At 48.5% G+C, this 20,911-nt stretch overlaps 2 protein-coding genes across 3 annotated transcripts in view; both read left to right on the top strand.

The window, feature by feature from the left end:
* Window positions 1-4,205, top strand: part of NUP133 (nucleoporin 133) — a 29,163-nt gene extending 24,958 nt beyond the window's left edge. For both annotated transcript variants that reach the window (XM_032185215.1, XM_032185216.1), the window contains exons 24-26: window positions 867-931; window positions 2,724-2,812; window positions 3,863-4,205. In XM_032185215.1, coding sequence (XP_032041106.1) covers window positions 867-931; window positions 2,724-2,812; window positions 3,863-3,999 — 291 coding nt within the window. In that variant the 3' untranslated portion in view covers window positions 4,000-4,205. The remainder of the gene's footprint in view (window positions 1-866; window positions 932-2,723; window positions 2,813-3,862) is intronic.
* Window positions 4,206-7,997: 3,792 nt separating this feature from the next.
* On the top strand, window positions 7,998-10,142 carry ACTA1 (actin alpha 1, skeletal muscle). The gene is made up of 6 exons (XM_032185658.1): window positions 7,998-8,172; window positions 8,261-8,585; window positions 8,723-8,884; window positions 9,116-9,307; window positions 9,422-9,603; window positions 9,725-10,142. The coding sequence occupies exons 1-6, from the start codon at window positions 8,044-8,046 to the stop codon at window positions 9,866-9,868; spliced, it is 1,134 nt and encodes a 377-aa protein (XP_032041549.1). The 5' UTR covers window positions 7,998-8,043; the 3' UTR covers window positions 9,869-10,142.
* Window positions 10,143-20,911: the final 10,769 nt, after the last annotated feature.

Below are 20,911 nucleotides of genomic sequence, written 5' to 3'. Positions count from 1 at the left end.
TTTAAGTCTCGTAACTTAGGTAGAACCATTCAGCAAATGATGGCTTAGCTTAGTTTTTGCAGAGATGAGTTCAGCTAAACGTAGGGTTCGGTTTGGTTATCCGTAATGGATACAAGTGCAATTTACAGCACTTTAAGAATGCATATGTGTTCACCAGTTTACCTAGCTTTTCTCCAGCAAAAGTCTAAAGACAAGGCCCATCCTCTTGCTTCCAGGCTCCTAAAGGCAAGAGATTTTAGCTTTATGAGGGGAATTTAAAATATCTGTGATGCTTTAGGACATTGGGAGGTGAAAAAAAAATGCATGGCCTCTTCTGTCATTAAATCTTAAAAGGGTCTCTGACACCAATTATCTCAAAGTTTCTCTGCAAAGAATGGACTGACCTTTCCAAGACAAGTGTATATTTTTTGAAGACATTTATTAATGTAGTCATAAAATACACATCCTAATTGCATGTGCTAATGCACGTCAATTAGCTTGGCCACACCAAGAAAAGAGCCTTGAGTTCAGTCACCATTTAAGAAATGTTAAAATAAAACTTGCCTAGAATAAACTGTTTTACATATACAGATAGTTGATTGTGCTTTGGACTATACCCTTTTTTCAAATAGTTGGTAGTTGGTCTAAAGCAATTGTGTGGGGATGTAGAAAGCCTGAGCCATGTCTTCAAATGGAAATGAACTGTCTTGAGTGGTTCAACAGTATCAGCAGCTCATCTGTTAAAACAGGAGGTGTTTTAAAAAAAAAAAAAAAAAAAGTGCAGTACTTGAAGAATCTAATTGATTGGTGTAATCTGTGTGACACAATGATTGCTTTTTAAACAAATCTTAAAATTACCTCTCTTTTTTTCCTTACGTGATGTCAAGGAAGAGGAAGTGGATGTAAATGATCTGAAACTTAAAATTCTCTGCATGGCTCTCCGAAGAGATGGGTGAGTGCAATGTGAATAAAAATTACCAGGAGTATTTGTGATGGTTTTTCCAGAACTACACATTGGTGTACTATTCTTCAGCTCATTGAAAAGATTTAATTTCATAGTGTGAGGTTTATACAGTATAAAGTAACTGGTTAGAAAGTGTGTGGAAACCTCCATTTAAAAAAAAAAAAAAAAGTAATACTTTGCTTAGCTCACTGGCAACCTCCTATGCATTTCAACACCCGAGAAGCAGAGATGTAGCCATACAGCTCTCATTCTTGAACCCTGTGCAAAAGTAAAAGCAGCGATCAATGTTGAAACTTTGAAGCATCTCAAGATGAAGCTTTTTAAGAGCAACTAATGCAGATATCACTTCTACAATTCTGTTTTCTTCCTTTCCTGTTAATTCTTTCCTGTTAATTTCAAGACAGAGGTATCTAGAATCCCTGCGTGGCACCAAGCCAGTAATTGGTTTGTGTCCTGTCTACCCTGAACCAAGAACAGATTTGGATGCAATATTCAAACCATTCAAATTATGTACAGTGCTGACAACGTGTTGCCTGCTCCTCTAGCTAAACAGGTACAATTTGAGATCGCTTTGTACTAGTTAGTGTTTGGAAAGCTTGATCTCCCAGTTGAGTTTCCTGTCCAGCAAGGCTCACAAAGGCTTACAAAGAGGTCAGTCACTGTTTCAAAAGGTACTGTTCATTCTGTTCATTAGTGTCTGAAATGAAGTATTTGATGTATTACAGAACCTACCTTTAAGGGTGGCATCTGTTTTCTACCTGTTTTTGGTTGAACGTGTTCCTGCCATTCTGGTAGGGCTCTCATTATCCCTCCTCCTCAGTGCCTAGGAGAAGGAACCATCATCACCCTTTCCCCCTTCACTGCCTCCTTCCCTCAGACTCTTCTCAGTAGGGTTAATGATGAAGATCTAGAAATTTTGGAGTGAAAGTGACATCCGGGGTAAAACTGTGGTTTCAGTGAAGTATGGAGGATTTAGCAGTAAGAGTCTGGGAGGCAGGTCCACATCTGAGCCACGTCTTCTTAGCCAAAGGAAAATTCATGTTAGTTTAGGAACTGACATGACTGTTCTCATGTGGTGGTTTAACATAGGGAGCAAGGAGTTTTAAGAACTGAAAGGGCAGAACCACAGCAAAGTAAGTTAGGCTGATGTTGACTTAAAGCTGCTACATATAGAGCTCTGTAAAAATGAAAGTGTTCCTTAAAATAACATTTCTCTTAGAAAAATGTTTGGAGCTTTCTTATCGCAGATGAGACTTGCATTCATAAGTTTTTTGCATTTAATCACAAATGAAACTCGTATTCTTGTTTGCCTGCTGTTACAGGACTGCAACTTGTATTATATATTTTTTTCCTCACATTTTGAAACCAAAATTCGAAACCATTGAGCAAATTCCTGCTCTCGGTTTATTCTACCAGAAGATAAATCTCTACTTTCATCTCAATCAGTAATTACCGAGAATAAGTAATTTTTGTCTTGATGGGTAATACTTGTGTTTTTATCAAAGAAATAATGTTTGTGTTTATGATTTAGAAGGCGGTAAGCATTTCCATTGTCCTTCTAACTAGACCATGTTATTGTAGTGCGGTTATTACAGTCCTACTCTTGGAATAAGTAACTCAGGATAAAGAAACCTCTTGTTCTGAGGTATAGCCAAGCACATAACGCTTATGTGAACATAATCACCTTTGATAACTCACTGGATTTTCTGTATATTTTTTCTTATTTGCATTTGATTTTTACCTATGCAATTCTCTTAACAAATTATTCTTTGACTTGCAGATGGTCCAGCTCAGAAGGTAGAGATGATCCAATTGAAGCATCTAAAGATAGTATATTTGTGAAAATCTTACAAAAACTATTGAAAGAAGGTAAAGTGTACTTCAGTGTGAACTTGAAAAGATTAACTTCTTGAAATGTAGTGTTTCAAAAACTACAAAACTACTTAAAATGAACACTAATATATAAGAAAAGAAGCATAAGTGAATTCTTAGAGTAATACAAACCTCCATATGCATTCCACTAGATAACTAATTCCCGTATTATTATAATTCTCTCTGTGAAATGCTGAGGACATGAAAGAGATGAGCTAATTTCTTGGTTACAATTTCAGTGCCCTCAAATTATTGGCTTAGTAGGGCAGCTGTCAGATTTTGCATGTTTTTTTATTGCGTAGTAAAGCTTGTCTTCTGCAGTCAAATGCATATCTTCTGTAAGATAAAGGATTAATATTTAATCATCTGTCACTCAGAAGAGTGTGAACTATTTTAGCTTAAATGTTTTTTATGTTTTTCTTCCAAAAAGCAAAATCAAGGTGCATGCCACCATGACTGCCACTAAACTAAAAATGCCCATAAGAAGCTATGGTCATAGAAGTTACAGCTTTGGGGAGGGAATGGCAGGGAGGACAAGGAATAAGCAACTTTAAAGTTTTAAAAATAAATACATCAGATTTTAATACTACTACAAATGCCCTCTTTCCAGATTCAAGACGGCACCACACCAGAAATACAAAAATTACATTCTTCAGAACAGTTCAATCCTATCAATTTCTACCCCTCTTGTGAGATTCTCATAGCTTAAGCTGAAATGTTGCAACTGATAACTGGAAGTATTTATTTGACTGATTTTGTAATTCCTTTGTGAAATGATACATAATGATATAGATTTCATGTTTAAGAATTTTATTTTTAATAATGAATTTAAGGAGAAAATCACTGGGGAGCTTTGTTTGAGCAGGAAGTATTTTTTGGACTCAGTTTTACAAGATACCTAATTGTTATTGCATTTCTTAACGTGCATGCTAGAATTTGATCCTCTCAATCCCAAAAAAGGCAGAAGTGAGTGTTTACTTAAAATGATCTTAAACGCTAATGCAAAGTACTTTTATCAGTTCGGTAATTTAAGGTTTTGTTTTGCAGGAGTTCAGCTAAGCGAATATTTACCAGAGGTGAAGGACTTCCTGCAAGCAAATGAACTTGACCACTTGAAAAATAATCCTTACTTCGCGTTTGTGTTAAAGGCAAACTATGAATTCTACGTTCAGGGGCAAGCATGATGATTGACACTTTTAAAAATATTTTTTTCTAAAGTACTGTCGAATTCATGTATACGTTTTTTTACATTGTTGTTTTGCTAAAACTTTGTAATAAAGGCTATGGAGAGTAATATACTTGGTCTTAGTTTTATAAACATCGACACACCACTCAGGAGAGTCGGGGTGCATTTTAAGGCAAAAGAAAAATAAAGTTTTCATTTTCCATACACCTTGTAAACTTGCTATTTCATTTTATATCTTCATTAGTATGAGTCCTACCTGACAGTCAGATACACAGACACGCGGGGTGAAATGTGGAACCCACTGAAGGAGGTGTTAACTCTTGCTCTCACTTCACAGGGGCTGCGATTTCAGTTCAGAGAACATACTGAAAACATTAACGCTGGATGATTGTATAGCTTGCTGAAGAAACAATTATATAAAATAGCTCCATTCCCAACACTCTATGTGCATTGTGCAATGTGTGGATATACCTTCTGCTGTAGAAACTAGGTAATTTAAATTTTGCATTAAAGATTACTGTAAGGAAAGCTGGCTTGTCGTTTGTCACTCAGCTTGTCAGTGACGGCCATAAGGCACAGTTCTCATTGGCAATCCCCTGCTCCAGTAGGAATGCCATTCTTTTAGTATTCCTGGTTTTATGTTTTATAATAATTTTTACAGTGTTTTGAAAAAATAGATGGATAAAAACCTTGCAACTTTCACATAAACTGTATCAGTATTTCTAGAACACATGTTAAAAATGAGATTTAATAGCTCACCGGGCAGTCATTCACTGTAACGGCTTGACTGGCAAGAAACCTAGAGAGCAGTTAATGGAAGTGAGAGTCCGGCATGATCGTCCTTACTTGGCGACTTGTTTCTTACTAGTTGATGCTACTGAGAGTCTCCTTTTTTTCTTTTTTTCTTTTTCTTTTTTTTTTTTTTTTTTACCACCACATTGTCCCCGTTATCTCTAATGTGGGAAGACAAAATCAATAAATCCATTTTAGTTATTCTGGGTGGTAGCAGATTTTAATTTTTAAGTTAAATCAGTGTTAACTTTAATCTGTCACGTTGCACCTTTCCTTTGCAAGTAGCTTAACATGAAGAGAATGAATGCAGAGCAAGTTGCATGCCCTTATGTTTTACTTGTCTGGCGAGATGCCTGCTGCAACAACTTGATCCAACAGCTGAGAAGGTCAGAAGTTAAATCGGTTGAAGAGAATCCAGTTTCTAGTTTTAAAAGCGCAGCTCCCCTTCCGTTGCTTCCCCTCCTCCCTGTACTAATACAGTAAGCTGGGCTGAGAGTCTGAACATGTTTGGAAGAATAGCTTTATCTAGAGAGGTTCTAACTAATATGGGAAAGAAATGCATTAGCAGTCATCTTCTAAGATTGTTCTAAGAAACGAACTCTGCTCTTCTGCTGTCTTACGTGGTTGATTATGAAGTGTGGGTCCAGCTCCTAGCTGTGGTTTCAAAGAAGTGGGTCATTTAAGGCATTAGAAAAATCCCACCTCTTTGTTTAAATATCACTTTAAAGGTGGTTTCATGTTATTGACAAACATAACGCTTTAAGGGAAAGGGAATACTGTAACAGATGATTGACGTCCCCTGCTGAAATATGTTCTACCTGAACTTTTACTAGACACGTTTTGCTTGAGGAGGAATCTCTTTAATTGACTGTCCGCAGTAAAATCCTTCAGGGATATCTCATGCCTTCCTAGACTGTCGGCTGCCTGGATTCTGTTAGGACTGACAGGGTAAGCCCAGGAAAGCTTCCTCGAGAAGGACGCATTTCTGTCCACCCGTAGCTATCAGTCTGCTTCAAAGCTCTTGGCTTCCTTCGTGAGATGTGTTTATTCCGGTTGGTGTAAAAGCACTCTGCAAGTTCTCAGGAAGCGATCAGCCCTGTAGTCTTCACAATTAATGTTTTATTCTACTGCAGGGTTAGGAGGTATTTGGCATTTGTACAATGCCTTTCATCTGTCTATTGCCAAAACAGAAGGCTACGGGCAATGGGTTTACTTAAATAAAACCTCATTAAAATAATTTCCATGCCTAAACTGAAGTTAAGTGTTCTCTCGTGCTAGGAATGTTAAATTGGTTCACTGGTGTGTTAAGGAGCTTGAAAAGTCGGGGATTTGGAAATGGCGAGGAGGAATAGCCCCGTTTCATTATGTAATAAGTCGCTCTTACACAGAACTCTTGTCTCGGGTTACTGTATGGGGAGGATGCCTTCATTTACCACTGTATATCAAAGGTCACGCAGGAGCTCTGGTTTTGCCGCACTTGGAAACAATTAGGAAAGCTGGAACATAAAACAGCAGGTTTTGACTGAAACAGCTAAAGGAGTGTGGACAGCTCCTTTAGAATAAGGTGGTGTGTCTTGTTTCTTAAATAGTTACTTCTTCGTTGATGGGCAATACACACGGTACAAAATGCTCATGCTTCTATCCTCTGTTGTCATAAGAGTAGCAGGAAAGTTTATCAATTTCCATTTGTGGTAGGTTTTATTAGTTGGTCGTTGTGTACAGTGGTTTTCTTTGTGCTCTCTTTCGGAAACTAAAATGTTTTCTGACTGACAGCCTAAATCAGATTGATTTAGTGAGTCCAACACTGTCACTGTTTTGCTTTGAACTGTATTTGGGTAAAGAGAAAATTAAGAGAAACCACAGGGAAAGAGTAAGTTTAGGCTTGTGTCTGCTTTCCCTGAAGGACCATTGAGAATATTTATCTTTCAGCAGCGTTAATGTTTTAGGCGGGATTTCTGTTACAAACACAACTTGATTTCAGAGTCACAGCCTAATCAACACGCCTGACTGTATTTTGGAAGCCGGGAGTCTCACAGCTCTGCAAATAAATGTGATGGCTGTGATTCCCTTAAGTGCTTTCGGGCTTCTGGTTTGTGTACTGCCAGCTGTAGATGACAGAACTGAAGAATAATAACGCGAGTTGAAAAATAGCGTGAGGGAACAGCATCTTTTATCCCCCGTATAATTTAACACAGTAACATGACAGGGAATGAAAATGTATAGCAGAAGGAGACAGGGAGCTGCCAGAGGTAAAGAACGCTGCCAAGCCAGAGGATGCGGGCACGGAGACGAAGAGCTGCTCGCTTCTGCACTGACCCTTCCTGTGCTGCATGGCAGGGGAGGCAGTAACTCCAGCACTGCCTTGCTTTCAGGTGGCTCCTTGCAGCGGGAACCCTTCTGGTTTACTCTTTCTTCCTCCTCTCCTGCCTCCCCTGTGTTAGAGTGTAAAGGGATTTTAGAATTTAGAAGGGTTTAGAAGGATTTGCCTTGGCAAGTTGTGCCTTTAGAGCACAGTTTTGAGAGCTTAGTGATATGGTTTAGTGGGGACTGTTAGTGTTAGGTCAGAGGTTGGGCTCGATGATCTTGAGGTCTCTTCCAACCTAGACAATTCTGTGATAATTCTGTGATCTGCGTGGCCTCACCGGCCGGGCTGCGACCCCTCGAAGCCTGGTCACCAGCGAAGAGCAGAGCCGCTCTGTGAAGCCTCACAGGCAATCTCTGACCAAACATTAATTTAACGTGGCGCTGAGGCGCTCCTCCTGGCGCAGCACCCTCACCCCCGGCTCCCACCTCCTCGCCACCGCCCTGCCCTGCCCTGCCCTGCCCTGCCCGGTGCCGTCCCCGGGGGCTGCTCCGCGCCCGGTGCCGGCCGGGGGGGAGCCCCCTGCGGCCGCTCCTTTTACGGCCGGGCCGGGCTCACCTGGGCCGCGTCCAGCAGCGCCTTCTTTGGGCAGCGCCGGGCCGGGGCCGCGCCGGGCCCCGCGGCCCAAATATGGCGACGGCCGGGGCCGCATTCCTCAGCGCCGCGATAAAAGGGCGGCGGGGCGGCCGGGCGCCCACCCGGCACAGCGCAGCCCCGGCCCCGGCACGGCCAGCGGGAGGCTCCTCCGCCGCCGCCCCACGCGCAGCACCGCCCGCAGCCAGCACCGGTAAGTCGGGGAGGGCTCGGGGCGGCCGCCGGCCCCGCACGGCGCAGGCTGAGCCGTGAGGCTGAGCCGTGCCCTGCCCGCCCCCGCAGCCCGCCCCCGCCATGTGCGACGAGGACGAGACCACCGCGCTCGTGTGCGACAACGGCTCCGGCCTGGTGAAGGCTGGATTCGCCGGGGATGACGCCCCCAGGGCCGTGTTCCCCTCCATCGTGGGCCGCCCGCGCCACCAGGTATCGTGAGGGGACCCTCAGCTGGCCGCGGACCCCGTGTGTGGACGCGTTTTGAGGTCACTCAGCCCCTTTCTTCCTTCCCCCGCAGGGCGTGATGGTGGGTATGGGTCAGAAGGACTCCTACGTAGGAGACGAAGCCCAGAGCAAGAGGGGTATCCTGACCCTGAAGTACCCCATCGAGCACGGCATCATCACCAACTGGGACGACATGGAGAAGATCTGGCACCACACCTTCTACAACGAGCTGCGCGTGGCCCCCGAGGAGCACCCCACCCTGCTCACCGAGGCCCCCCTCAACCCCAAGGCCAACCGCGAGAAGATGACCCAGATCATGTTTGAGACCTTCAACGTGCCCGCCATGTACGTGGCCATCCAGGCTGTGCTCTCCTTGTACGCCTCCGGCCGTACCACTGGTGAGTGCCAGCGCCCCGATGGCCCCTCGTCCCCGGGGACACCCAGGACGTGTCCCCTGTCGCTGCCGCCAGCTCTGTCCCCCGGCACGGGGCTGTTCCCGGGCCGTGTCTCAGGTGTCTGCTCTTTGTGTTCCCAGGTATCGTGCTGGACTCCGGCGATGGTGTGACACACAACGTCCCCATCTATGAAGGGTACGCCCTGCCCCATGCCATCATGCGCTTGGATCTGGCCGGCCGCGACCTCACTGACTACCTGATGAAGATCCTGACTGAGCGTGGCTATTCCTTCGTCACCACGGGTAAGCACCGCTCCCTCCAAAAAATATCCTCCCTCGTTTCCAGCCCTTGCACCTCTGGCGATGCTGCAGCCTCTTGCCCCGTTGCAAGCGCTGGGAGTGCTCCCTGTTGGGCGTTTGCGTGTGGTTAGGGGTCTGGAGACCCAGCAGACCCGTGGAGGAGCTGCAGGTGTTCTGTTGCTCTTCTGTTTCTCCGTTCTTTGCAATCACTGATGCCTTTGCTCCCCCTGACAGCTGAACGTGAGATTGTCCGTGACATCAAGGAGAAGCTGTGCTATGTGGCGCTGGACTTTGAGAACGAGATGGCCACTGCCGCCTCCTCCTCCTCCCTGGAGAAGAGCTACGAGTTGCCTGATGGGCAGGTCATCACCATCGGCAATGAACGTTTCCGTTGCCCAGAAACCCTCTTCCAGCCTTCCTTCATCGGTGCGTGCCCCCCTTCCCTCTCCCCTCCCCAGCAGCTCCCCCCTCTCTGCTGAGCCCTGGCACAGAGCTCCTGCTTGGCGCTGAGCTTGTCCCTGCTCTTCACCCTGCCCCCAGGCATGGAGTCCGCGGGCATCCATGAGACGACCTACAACAGCATCATGAAGTGCGACATTGACATCAGGAAGGACCTGTACGCCAACAACGTCATGTCTGGGGGTACCACCATGTACCCAGGTATTGCTGACCGCATGCAAAAGGAGATCACAGCCCTGGCCCCCAGCACAATGAAGATCAAGGTAAGGCTACAGCATAACGGATCCAGGCACAGGTCTCCGAGCACAGCCTTCTTTTGCCCTCCTGCAGCGCCTGCAGCATTTACGTGCACTGATCTCATCTCTCTCTCTTGGCTTTTTCTAGATCATCGCCCCGCCTGAGCGCAAGTACTCTGTCTGGATCGGTGGCTCCATCCTGGCCTCCCTGTCCACCTTCCAGCAGATGTGGATCACAAAGCAGGAGTACGATGAAGCTGGCCCATCCATTGTCCACCGTAAATGCTTCTAAACATGTTTACATGATCACTTTGCCAACCACTCTCAGGATGACAATCTTGTAGGTTCCAGCCTGCTGAGGACCTGCACCAGCCATGTAACTTTCTATTTTGTAACAATTTCTGGTTACTGTTGCTGCAAAGCTCCACGTGACACAGTGTATGTAAAGTGTACATAAATTAATTTATTTTACCTCGTTTTGTTTGTTTTTAAAACCAATGCCCTGTGGAAGGAAACAAAAAACTTCAAGAAGCATTAAATCATCAGTCATTCTGTCATACCCCTAACGCAGTTCTGTCGTCATTTCCTTGGCTTCTTCCATCGCTCGCTGCCATGGCACCTCGGGGTTGGGAGCAGGGTGGGAGGCGGTGGGCTGGGGGTTCTAAAAGCACTGGCAGGACCCCGTGGTCCAATTTTGGGTCACAAAAAGCTCAATTGTGCAGAGAGCAGCCCTGGGGTGGCTGCGTGCTGCTGCAGGGTGGGTGCTTGCTGTGCTGCGCCGTGCTCCTCCCAGCCCCGGGGGGAAGGGGTTACCTGGAGCTTTCCAACCCTGGAGCTTTCCTCACCCGCGGTGGCTCGCGGAGGATTTTATTTGGCTCAGCCTGCGGCAGAAGTAGCCCAGGCATGCCTGCACAGCCCCAAGCCCTGATGGACAGAGGCAAGGCCGGGGCTGAGGGCAGGTGGTGGGTGCAGGTTAAATAAAGAGCTTTCCACTCCGCTTATGGGAAACCCGCCCGGCTCACCCCGTCCCCGGGGGGCTGAGGGCACCCAGGGCCACTTCCTCACCCTGCCTGACACCCTCGCCCTCCCCTGCTCATGCGCTGGGGTCTGCCTGCAACCTCAGCCCCTCCCAGGGCCAGGTACCTCCCAGGGGGCTTCCCTGCTCCGTGCGAGCCCTGAGGAAGATCCCAGGGTGTTGGAGACAACAAAAGACAAGCAGGAGGCAGTCAGTGACCTTGCACTTGCCGTGTTTACAGGCTGCTGTGGTGGCACGTGCCCCGCCGGCAGTGCCGCGGGACGTGGGGAGCTGCTCACCACACGGCAAATCCTCACCGCTAGACCCCTGGTCCAGGGTTCAGGCGTGGCTTAAGTGGTGCTATGAGGTGGATTTTAGGGCCTGCTTCTGTTTAGTTGATTAAAAGGCTGCTCTGGAAGTGCAGATAAAAGTTGGAAAAGCAGCCTCATGGATCAGACAGTGCTCGCTGTGGGGTAAGGGCACAGCTCCTCCACGTCTGTCATCACAGCCAGGGTCCAAATCCCCCGACAAGAGGGGCTGGGGGGGAGCAGTGCCAACCTAACCCAACCTAACCCAACCCAACCTAAAACCTCACCTATTCATGTTTCAAAACACAACACTTTCTTTGACCTGAAACTAGCCTTTCACCCAGGCTTGGGATTTTCAGAAATCGCAGACAAAGATTGTTTGGAAACAGCAGAGCTGCGTTTTCACATGGGTGAAAATTCACAGTGACACCAGCCCGGGTCTGGTCCTCATTGTGCATCTAACAAGAATTTCATTGTCCCCCTCTGTTGTTGGCAGGAGACTACGGATTGTCAGGACAAGCATCCTCTGTTTTGAGAGAGGGAAAGCATTAAATCCGACCAGGGAGGAGTAAAGATTTAGTAAAAGGATAAAATAGAGCTTGCTTGCAAATTACTTTTTTCTCCCAGGATGCCTTCAAAACACAGTTGTTCAAAATTTCAGATATCTTACAGATTTGCTGCATCTATTAATTAATCCTCAGGAAAAAAAATAAATAAACAAATGGAACATTACCTGCTAGGGTTTCTTTCTTTGTTTTTGAATGGAACAGGCTTTTTTTTTTTATTTAAAAACCAGCTGAAATAACTGTTCAGATGTATAGATTTCCATGGTAAGTCTCCTGGGGCTGGAAAAGGAGCACATAAGGGTGGCCACCACCTGTTGCCCAGTGCTCAGTGCAGGGATATGCTCCCCTGTTTGGGGTGGGGGCACAGGGAGCAGGTAAGCGCGGTGCTGCCCTGCCAGCAGTGGGGCAGCCCTGTCTACCTGCAGGCATCTCCCGTGCTGTGGCTGCCCAAAATGAGCAGCTGCAGATCTGTAGGAGACCGTGTTTTTTGTCTTTTCAGTACCTGAAAAATAAAGCAGCTTCTGATCTCTGTGCATTGGGGGAAGCCAGGGGTTTCACAGGCTCGCACAGGGGTGGTGCTGTGTGTGAGTGTGTGATGGGGGAGAGCGGATGCTTGGAGGAACATATGATGTCCCCAGGGATGTCCTCCTTCCCCACACAGGGCTCATCATCAGCCTCAAAAGTCCACAGCCAGAAGCAGAGCTGGGGCCAGCAATGCCCAGACTTCTAGCACCGGCCACCCCATGTAGTTTATCCTGAAGTGCCTGCAGGGACTGCAGCCAGGCTCTTGTCCCGGCCGTGCTCTGAAGCTGATGCCGGTGGCCTGGAGGCTGCTGTGGCCCCGGCTGCTCAGGGAATGCCTCAGACGGCCAGGGAATGAGGCTCTTCTGTAACCCCACCTCGCAGAGCTGCGTATATATAGATCCCTGGAAGCAGCTTTCCTCCTTGGCACATCCCTGCAGCCCGTAATACCCTGCAAGCCCGCCTGCCCTGTCCCCTGCTGCCTCGCTCTCAGCTTCCAGCAGCTTCTCCCCACTGTGGGGAAAACAAGGTTTTGAAGCTGAGAAGAGGGAGAAGAGGGAGGACAGCCTTACAAAAGGGCTCTCATGCTCAGGGATGAGCAGACCAAAGCCAGCACCACCTGGCCTGAGTGCCCGACCCTGCTCGTGGAGCCGCCACAGCCCTTTCTGCACTGCTGGGCTCTTCCCTGAGGGCCTGAGCTGTACCTGTGGAGGTGGACATGCCTACTTCAAACGACACCTCCTGATCCCTCAGCCCAGACACAGAGGTCGCCTCGTCTACCTGAGTGCAAAGTACGACTGCTTTACATTGCCACTAACTGGCCAGAAAGCTGCAGAATGGGATGCTGCTTTCCTGGGCACCCCCACATTGAGCCTGTATTTTAATAACCAGCTTTATGGCTGTATGTTTTTCTTTTGTTGAAGGATATGATAGCAAAACAAAAGAACAGAAAGCTCCCAGAATGCCCTGATCCCAACCAGTGGTGGTGGTGCTGCTTCACCCCAATCCAAGCAGCACTGCTCCAGGTGATGCATTGTGTTTCATGCAGGAAGGGAGTGGTTGCACAGGTGCATTGGTTTTCTCTCCCTTTTTTACTTTCCCACCCCAAGCCCAACCTGTTTTTCCTCTGTGACCACAAACAGGTCATGGCTCTGTTTGTTACCAGCAAAGTGGCTTTTCTGTTTTCTGCCTCAGAGGAAGATGATGAGGAACAGCTAGTGTTCGTGGAGGGTTTTGAGGTGTTGTCATAGAAGGTATTCGGGGAACGGGAAATACTTGGGATTCTAAATTTAGCTCTGAAAGTCATGCAATCCAGTTTCCTGGCACAAATACCAGAGAAAGTCTTGAAGTCTGAATGTCTTCCAAGCGTGGCCGCAGCCCCGAGGCTGTGGTGGCCACCAGAGGTGCCGGCGCCACCGGCTGTGCCGCTCTGCCTCTGCTCTCCTGCTGCGGGCAGGAGGCACCAGCAACCTGAAGCAACTCCATGGTGATGTTGTGCCATGGCTCTCACTTCTGTGCTGTGGGGTAACAGAGCCCTGGCACAGGCTGCCCACAGAGGCTGTGGGGTCTCCTCCAGGGAGATCTCCAAAAGCTGCCTGGATGTGGGGCTGGGCAGCCTGCTCTGGGTGTCCCTGCTGGAGCAGGGGTTGGGCCTGGTGGGCTCCAGAGGGCCCTGCCCACCTCAGCCACTCTGTGATCCTGTGATAACTCCTGTCAAATCCTGACCAGGCTCCAGAAACCAAGTGTAGCTCTGCCCAAACTGGCAATGGTGGGTTTCGTTACAGTCTGCAGCTTGCATGGGCAAAGGCTGACCCAGAAGTGCAGGCAGCCCATGGGGCACACCTGCTGGACGTGCATCATTGTTTAAAAATAAAAGGAGTAGGTTGCTGAGAGGGGAGAGCAAAGAATAACACGGAAAATACTGCAGGGTCAGCACATGGCGTGGAGAGTGCTCTTGCTGGGGCAGGGGTCTCCGGGCAGGGACAGAGCAAGCAGTGAAAGCTGTGGACGTGGAGGGGTGGCCATGGAAGGAGAAGGGGGCTGGGGTGATCGTATGGGATCATCTGAGATGATCGCATTAATGATGTGCTTCCAGATTAATACAAATTAATGCAGGCTCCCAGGGGCCCTGTATTGACATCGCACTTAATTTCAACCATCTGTGCAGGTTAGATTTGCCTGATCACACCTTGCAGCAAAATGTCTGCCCATTTATCAGGTCTTAGACACTGGGTTAGACAAACTCTCAGTTTAACTTTTGGCAGACATGCTGGAATTGATTTATGTGAGTGATCCTCCCTGAAGCCACTGAGAGGACAAGGGATTTGGTTAAAGTTTAAGTGTTGGCATGATCCGGTCCCAGATTAAGAAATAAATCCATAACAATAAAAGCAATAACATGAGGAATTCGAAAGGGAGAAAGAGAGAACAATTAATTTTATTTCTGAAAGTCCAGAAAAATGGCTTGAGACTATGAAGTGAATGGTTGGAAGTAAACCATTAATATATATATTTATATATTCCTGAAAATTGTAAAGTGTATGTATTTAACCTATTGCCTGTTCTGTAGGGTTTTGTATTGCTGATTTCATGACTGATATCTATTTTTCACCTTTTTGTGTGGTAGAATCAGTCCGAACTGAGGAAGAGATGAGGGGTATAGAAGGAAATCCACCGCAGCGAGGCCTATGTCTGGAGCGCAGATATTCCTCAGAAGCAGCAGCTTTAGCAATTAAGATACACGGGTGGAAAAGAAGTATTTAAGGAGATAAATGTGTCATGACACAACCGTAGGGTCTGATACCCTCAGCGGTCACATCAGCTTTGCCCTGGCCGTGCTGAGGTAGGGCTCTGGGCGCGAAGCGGGCCTGCGGTGGCTTTTCCCTTTGGGACCCCGGTTTGCCTCTGGCCAGCAAGAGGCCCGTTTTGGAGAAATGGCCGTAGATACACCGGCCACACATGGGCACGATGTTTTTATATGGTAAGTGTAACCGTGAGCAGGGGCTGGTGTTGCTAAATGAATATTTAAAGCAAATGTCTGATAAGTTCTTCGCTGTCAGTTTGAGCCGTGAGTCACGTTGCACAGTCCCCAGCCATGCCCCTTCTCTATTTATAAGTTCATGCCTTGCTATATCTGACTCGCTAAATAACCCTTCCAAACTGTGGAAGGGATTCTGGGGGCGTACTATGGGACGCAGGCAATAATTCAGAGGAGCAAGGGGAGCCGGGGAGGGCACAGCCATCTCGGCACGCGTGGCAGCCCTGGCCTGCTGGGTGCAGGGTGGGCAGAGACCAGCAGAGGCAGGGGGCTGCAAACCCTGGTATTACCCAGCATTATTTTGGGAACACCGCGCTTCATATCCCCTCAGACACTTTCCCACCAATTTCTCTGACTCTTTATTTTACACAGAACAGGGAGAGACAGCATTGGGTCTGGAAGGGAAAGCAGGCTGCAGTAAGGTGAAGTCACCGTGACCTTAACATCCAGGCACCTTAAACAATCTAAAGAAACAGAGGTGAAGGGACAAAGTTGACTCGGGGATGAAAAATCTAAAAAAAAAAAAAAGATGGAAAAATGGATTTTCCAGAAGGATTTTTTTGATCAAAATGACAAACTAAATTAAGGCTTTGAGTTGGCTTATCTATTGAGTTATTATTATTTATTATTATTTTTAGATCATCTTTCATAGATAAGTAAGCAAATATAAGGGTTTTAGGGTTGTCCTCCTACAGCAAATTTCCAGGCCATGATCTGCTGTTTGGCTCCGTCCAAAACATTTTTATTTAAATGGTTTTACACCTTCCTTGAAGGGAAACCTCGATGAGTTAGGAGTAAATACCTTCTTCACGAAGGAAAGCTTGGTAGCATGTTGAAGGAATGGAAGGATTGTTTCTCTGTGGGATTTGTCAGATGCCTGGCATTGTAGTTTCTCCACCAGAAACCAGGAAAACATCTCCAGCCCACTGGGATACAGGAGAAGGATCCTGACCCCTTCTGCCTGTCTCCTCTCCACAGGCAAAGGGCAAAGAGGGACAAAGGCATTTGAAGAGTTTTTAAAGAGTGGTTTGGATGAGTGCACGATCATCTTTTTCCCTTTTGGTTATTTTTAAGTGGTGGCCTTCCAGTCTGCTGGTGGACTGAGCAAATGAGGCCAGGGCTGGGTGTGGGCACACACAGCCAGGCTCAGCGCCACTCTGCCTGTTGACCACAGAGCTCTGCCTTTGCACAGCTGCTGTGCTTTGGGAAAGGAGGACACTCACTGTTTGCTGTATTTAATGGTGGCTCCTACTTTGATTTCTTGGCCAAACCTGTCCCCTGGGACATGGGTGGGGAGAATCTGGGGTTTGTGTGCCCTTGATCCTGACAGGGAGACCTACCTGCCCATCTTCCTTGGCTGTAAAATTAAGAGTATCAATGTAGGCAAGTCTGGCATGTTCATAATCTTCCTTGGAAAGCAGAGCTGCCACACATTTGTGATGAAAGTGACTGATTTTATTCCTGTTTGCCTTTTCCTACATGTCACACGGAGCTAACTGCTCTTTGATGGACATTGATACTGAAGGACTTTACAGAAAGGCAATTTCTCTCTGGCCCAGCGTAGCAAGGCAGGGTGCAGTAGTGTTCATCCAGCATCACCTGCAGATCTCCTTCACAGGCAGAGAGCTCTGAGCCCTGCCAGGACAGCATAAGGAGCAGCCATGTGAGGCTGGCCAGGCTGAATGGTGCTGCTACAAATAAACGAGTGTTTCCCAGCCTGAGGAAGAGGTGGCTCTGCCCTCGGGTGGATGGTGGGAACAGCAGTATGGGGAAGGCAGGGATGCCCACCTGACTGTGAGATCAGCACCTAGAGTCCCCAAATCCCTCTTTTCTCTCTCCAGCATAAAGCCACCCAGCTGGTCAGCAACTGCTAGCAAAACACACGGCTTGTGGGTCATGCTGGTGTTTCCTCTCAGTGAGTGTGAAGCTGGTGCCCAGCTTCCCTGAGAGCAGAACTGATGCTGGCTTTGTGCGTGGCACTGGGGACAAGAAGGGGCAGCTGCCTGCCCCCTGCCCTGTGTCACCGTGCACTTGGGGCACGATCTGTGTGGGGTTTGGTTTGCTGGCAACTGGTTCTGGATGGAAACCAGCGAGCTCAGGAGATGAAAGTCATCTGAACAGCACTCTCCAGAGCCAACAGGTCCCTCGCGCCGAGCAGATAATCCATTGTAAACAATGCAAGCGGATGTCAACGCCCTCTGAGCGAGGCGCTCACAAGTGGTGCGTGTTTTTTTTCATGGACACACATTTGTCAAAACCGTTCTGGGGATAATTGCTGGTGCTCTGCGGGGATGCAGTGCTTCACATGCTGGCTTTTGCCACCAGGTGCACGGCTGTGCTTGGCCCCCTTCCTCTGAAAATCAAAATCCCAGCACCAACCTGTCTGGTTATGGATCTGAAATACTCTTTTTGTAAGGATGCTGCTGTGTCTGTAGCTGCTGTTTGAGAGTGGATGGACTTTTTGGTGACTGCCCGTGTAAGAAGGCTACTTTGGTGGAGGATTTTAGGATAGAGAGTACTGGAGAGGACAAAAAGGCATCCAGAGACAAATGTATTAACAATTTAAACTGGAGAAACTCACTGTAATGATTGCTTTTATTTAAAACAGGCACTGTGCTTCGCTGATCAGCAATCCTCCGGGAAGCCTTTAAGACCCGATGGGAAATCTCCAATTAAATGCTGAGTGACGTGAGGGGCTGCAGACAGTTTTGGGGATGGAGCAAGCCCAGAGCTCTGGGTCCATGCTGCCTGCTGCCCATGTGCGAGGGCCGGCACCCAGTGCCGTGATGCTAACAGAGATGATGAGCCCCAGGGCAGCAACATGTGCTGTACCAGCTCTGTCCTGCTTGGAGCAGAGGCTGCAAGCCGGGCCAGGCTCTGCCCAAACAGCAAAGCTGCTGTGCGGTCGGCAGCGCTTAGCACATGTGTGTGCATTCAGGCTGCTGGCTGGGATTGCTAGGAAGCCAAAGGAAGAGACACCCTAAGACTTTAATCTCCCTCCTATCTGGAGGCTAAATTAACCCTGACTGCACTGGCATTTTCCAGCCCGATAGCCAAGCGGCCGATTACGTGCCTCTTGCTAGCTGTAGAGACTTGCACAGATGGGATTTGCACATCCGCAGGTTCCGAGGGGTTAAAAATAAATCCCCCCCTGCTGATGGCTCGTTTCATGTCCATTTAGAGGTGTGCCATGCTTTTCATGCATTTCCATTCTCATACTCCTGTGTGAGACCTGAGAAAATGCCTTCACAGTGGTGACATTTTGTTCAAGGCAGGGTTGTGTGTTGTGTTTTTTTAAACTATGGCTATCTGGGCTAGCTCTCCTCTGAAGTATTATTTCACCAGGACTGCATTCGCCATCTATGTGCCTTGTTCTAAACTGGGTGCTACACCATGTTTGCTCACACGTTTGTGGCTCTCTCTGCCACTGCCAGGGCGGTGGCTGCCCCAGCACACAGTCAGCAGCTGGCGATCCTTTTTGTGTTTCTCAGCAAAATGGGGGCTTGGTCGTTGGAATGGGTAAAACACTTCCCATTGCTTTTCTTCTTCATTTTTTTTAACCACGGTGCTGGGATGGTTTGTTCAGAGGAGCACCATCTCTCCTACCAGCACGTGCATTACTCCGAGCATCCGCCTTTCTTACCGTTTGCTTCCTGGGATGTCCCAGCGAGCGTGTCCTGTGCAGGAGGAGCTGTGCCCGAGAGAACAGCTGGGTCTGGACCCACAGCCTGTGGGGCAGGGGAGGCTGTTTGGGATGAGGATGGGTTAAGGGGATAAATGTAACACTTGGGTGGATGTAGAAGATGAAAAAACAAAGTAGTGGTGCTGTGGGTCCTGCCGCGGCGGGGAGCAGCTGAGGTTGTTGGAGGAAGGGGCCAGCACCATGGCAGCCCCCTGCATGCTCTGGGGAGGCTGCTGCTGAATCTTCTGTGCTAAAGGGGAAAGGGGGGGAGGAGGGAAGGGGCAGGCAAGCTGACAGATGTGGGAAATGCAAAAAGGGATGAATTCAGAGAGCCCCTTCCCCACCACAGAGAGGGACAAAGCTCCTTGCCTGAGTGCCCACTTCTGAAGAGACTTTGTGAGGGACTTCTCTTCCTCTGTCTTTTTCTTTTTCTTTTTTTTTCTTTTTTTTTTTTTTTTCCAGTTTTGCCAACTAGGAGCAGAACAAAGCTGGCAGGCGTAATAAAGCAAGGATTTAACAGAAAAGCAGTCAGAGCAGAGCATAGGCTGGGAGTCCAGCGTGGCCGTGCTGCTTCTGTGGCTGGAGTGGAGCAGGGAGCTCAGGGCAGGGGGCTGGCTGGGGGCAGGTGTCCCCTCCCCGAGCAATGCTGCACGAAAACAGGCTTTTTCTGCTGATGTCCACCACGTCCCGGTCGCTGTCGAGTCTTACCCAGCCCAGGCAGCCGCTGCGCACCGTGTGAAACCCAATAGAGCCTGGACGGTCTCCAGGAGGCAGGCGAAATTCCCATATCGAGCCCGCCTCGCTCTCTCCCCGCTAAAACCCAGGAGGGTTTGCCTTCGTGAGGGCTTTTATAAGGGGCTGCATTCCTCCCGGGGGAGCCCCCAGCCAGTCAGCGCAGCTGAGACCATATTAGGGGCACCGCTCACCAAACCCCGGCCGCGTGCCCCCCTTGGCGTCCCCCCAGCAGGGCTCTCCGCGAGGTCCCCTGTGTGCTGGCTTAAAGACGTAGCCAGGGCAGTGGAGCAGGCGAGACGCATGCCCAGGGCATCATGGCCACTGGGGATTAGTGTCCAGCCGCTAATCCTCCCCGCCGACGCTCTTCCCCATTAGGTGGAGGTGACAACAAGTGAAGAGGCAGCAGGGAGGGAAGGGGGAGATGTCACCCGGTCCCCGGCATGCTGCTGCTGCTGGCTCCTTGCGGTGGCCTCCTACACATGTTCTTGGGACCACGAGCTCAAAAACGCCTTGCACATATTGCAATTGACTGTGCTGTGGTCTGCGTCTCCATGCGTGGTGATTTGCACCCTCAGAGTGTCCGACTCGGTGTTTAATTCCATGGCACCCGGTTCTGGAGAGCCCCTCAGCCTGGGGGATGCTCTGCAAGGGAGCCGCTGGGGCTTCTGATCCTTCTCCGTGATGGCTTTATTCTGGGGGCAGCTGGTACAAACCTAAAAGGGATAATAGCCCGTGAAACCAAAGCCCCTGCATCTGCTGGATTAAGCAGGCTTCTGTGAGCAGCGTGGGGGCTTGTTCTGTGAGGTGGCTGGGACAGCCACCCCCAGGGCTTGGCAGTTTCACCAGCAGATACGGACCTAGGAAGCCTGTGTCAGAGTGTTATTTTCTTTCTCTGGCAGGGAAAGCCTTGCTGATTTGGATTTTATGCTGTTAAATACTTTAAAAAGTACATTTATTTATAAGAAAATGCTTCTTTCTTTTCCCTGTTTCCTCCCTCCCTCAGACTTTACCCAAGAGGTCTCTCAGCAGCCCCATTTCAGATGATGACTGCTCCTGTTTCAGCTGGGAGTCAGCCTGCTGATGTGAAAGCAACGTTGACATGTAATTTTCCAGCCCTGCTTCCACCTCTCCTCCCCTGGTGCCCGCTGCCACGGAGAGGTGGAAGAAATCAGGGCTCTGGGGCTTGGTTCCAGCTCTGCCATCGATCTGGTGTGAAACTCCTGACTTACCTGGCCACCTGGCGTGCTACCTGCAGGAGAACAATAATAAGGATTAAGATGCAGAAATAAGATCCTCGGGGGAAAAGGGATTTAAAAGCAGGATTCAAATTTCTGTTTTGGTTTGAATGGTGTCTTTACTTGTTTTTTTTAATGAAGGAAGAAAAAAAAAAACAGCAAAACTTGTAAGGGAGGAAATTCTCAGGCTCGTAAATATTGTAGTTCCTCATTCAGGCATCTGTGGAGCTGCAGT

The sequence above is a fragment of the Aythya fuligula genome, chromosome 3, assembly GCF_009819795.1.
Source record: "Aythya fuligula isolate bAytFul2 chromosome 3, bAytFul2.pri, whole genome shotgun sequence".
Lineage (NCBI taxonomy): Eukaryota > Metazoa > Chordata > Aves > Anseriformes > Anatidae > Aythya > Aythya fuligula.
The sequence above is the reverse complement of the archived record's forward strand: the minus strand, read 5'-3'. Positions and strand labels throughout refer to the sequence as shown.

Excerpts from the sequence above, each read along its gene's own strand:
- ACTA1 (XM_032185658.1), top strand. The coding sequence starts at position 8,044 with ATGTGCGACGAGGACGAGACCACCGCGCTCGTGTGCGACAACGGCTCC. Across the intron at positions 8,586-8,722 it reads CGCCTCCGGCCGTACCACTG|GTATCGTGCTGGACTCCGGC; the intron begins GTGAGTGCCAGC and ends TTGTGTTCCCAG. Across the intron at positions 8,885-9,115 it reads CTATTCCTTCGTCACCACGG|CTGAACGTGAGATTGTCCGT; the intron begins GTAAGCACCGCT and ends TCCCCCTGACAG.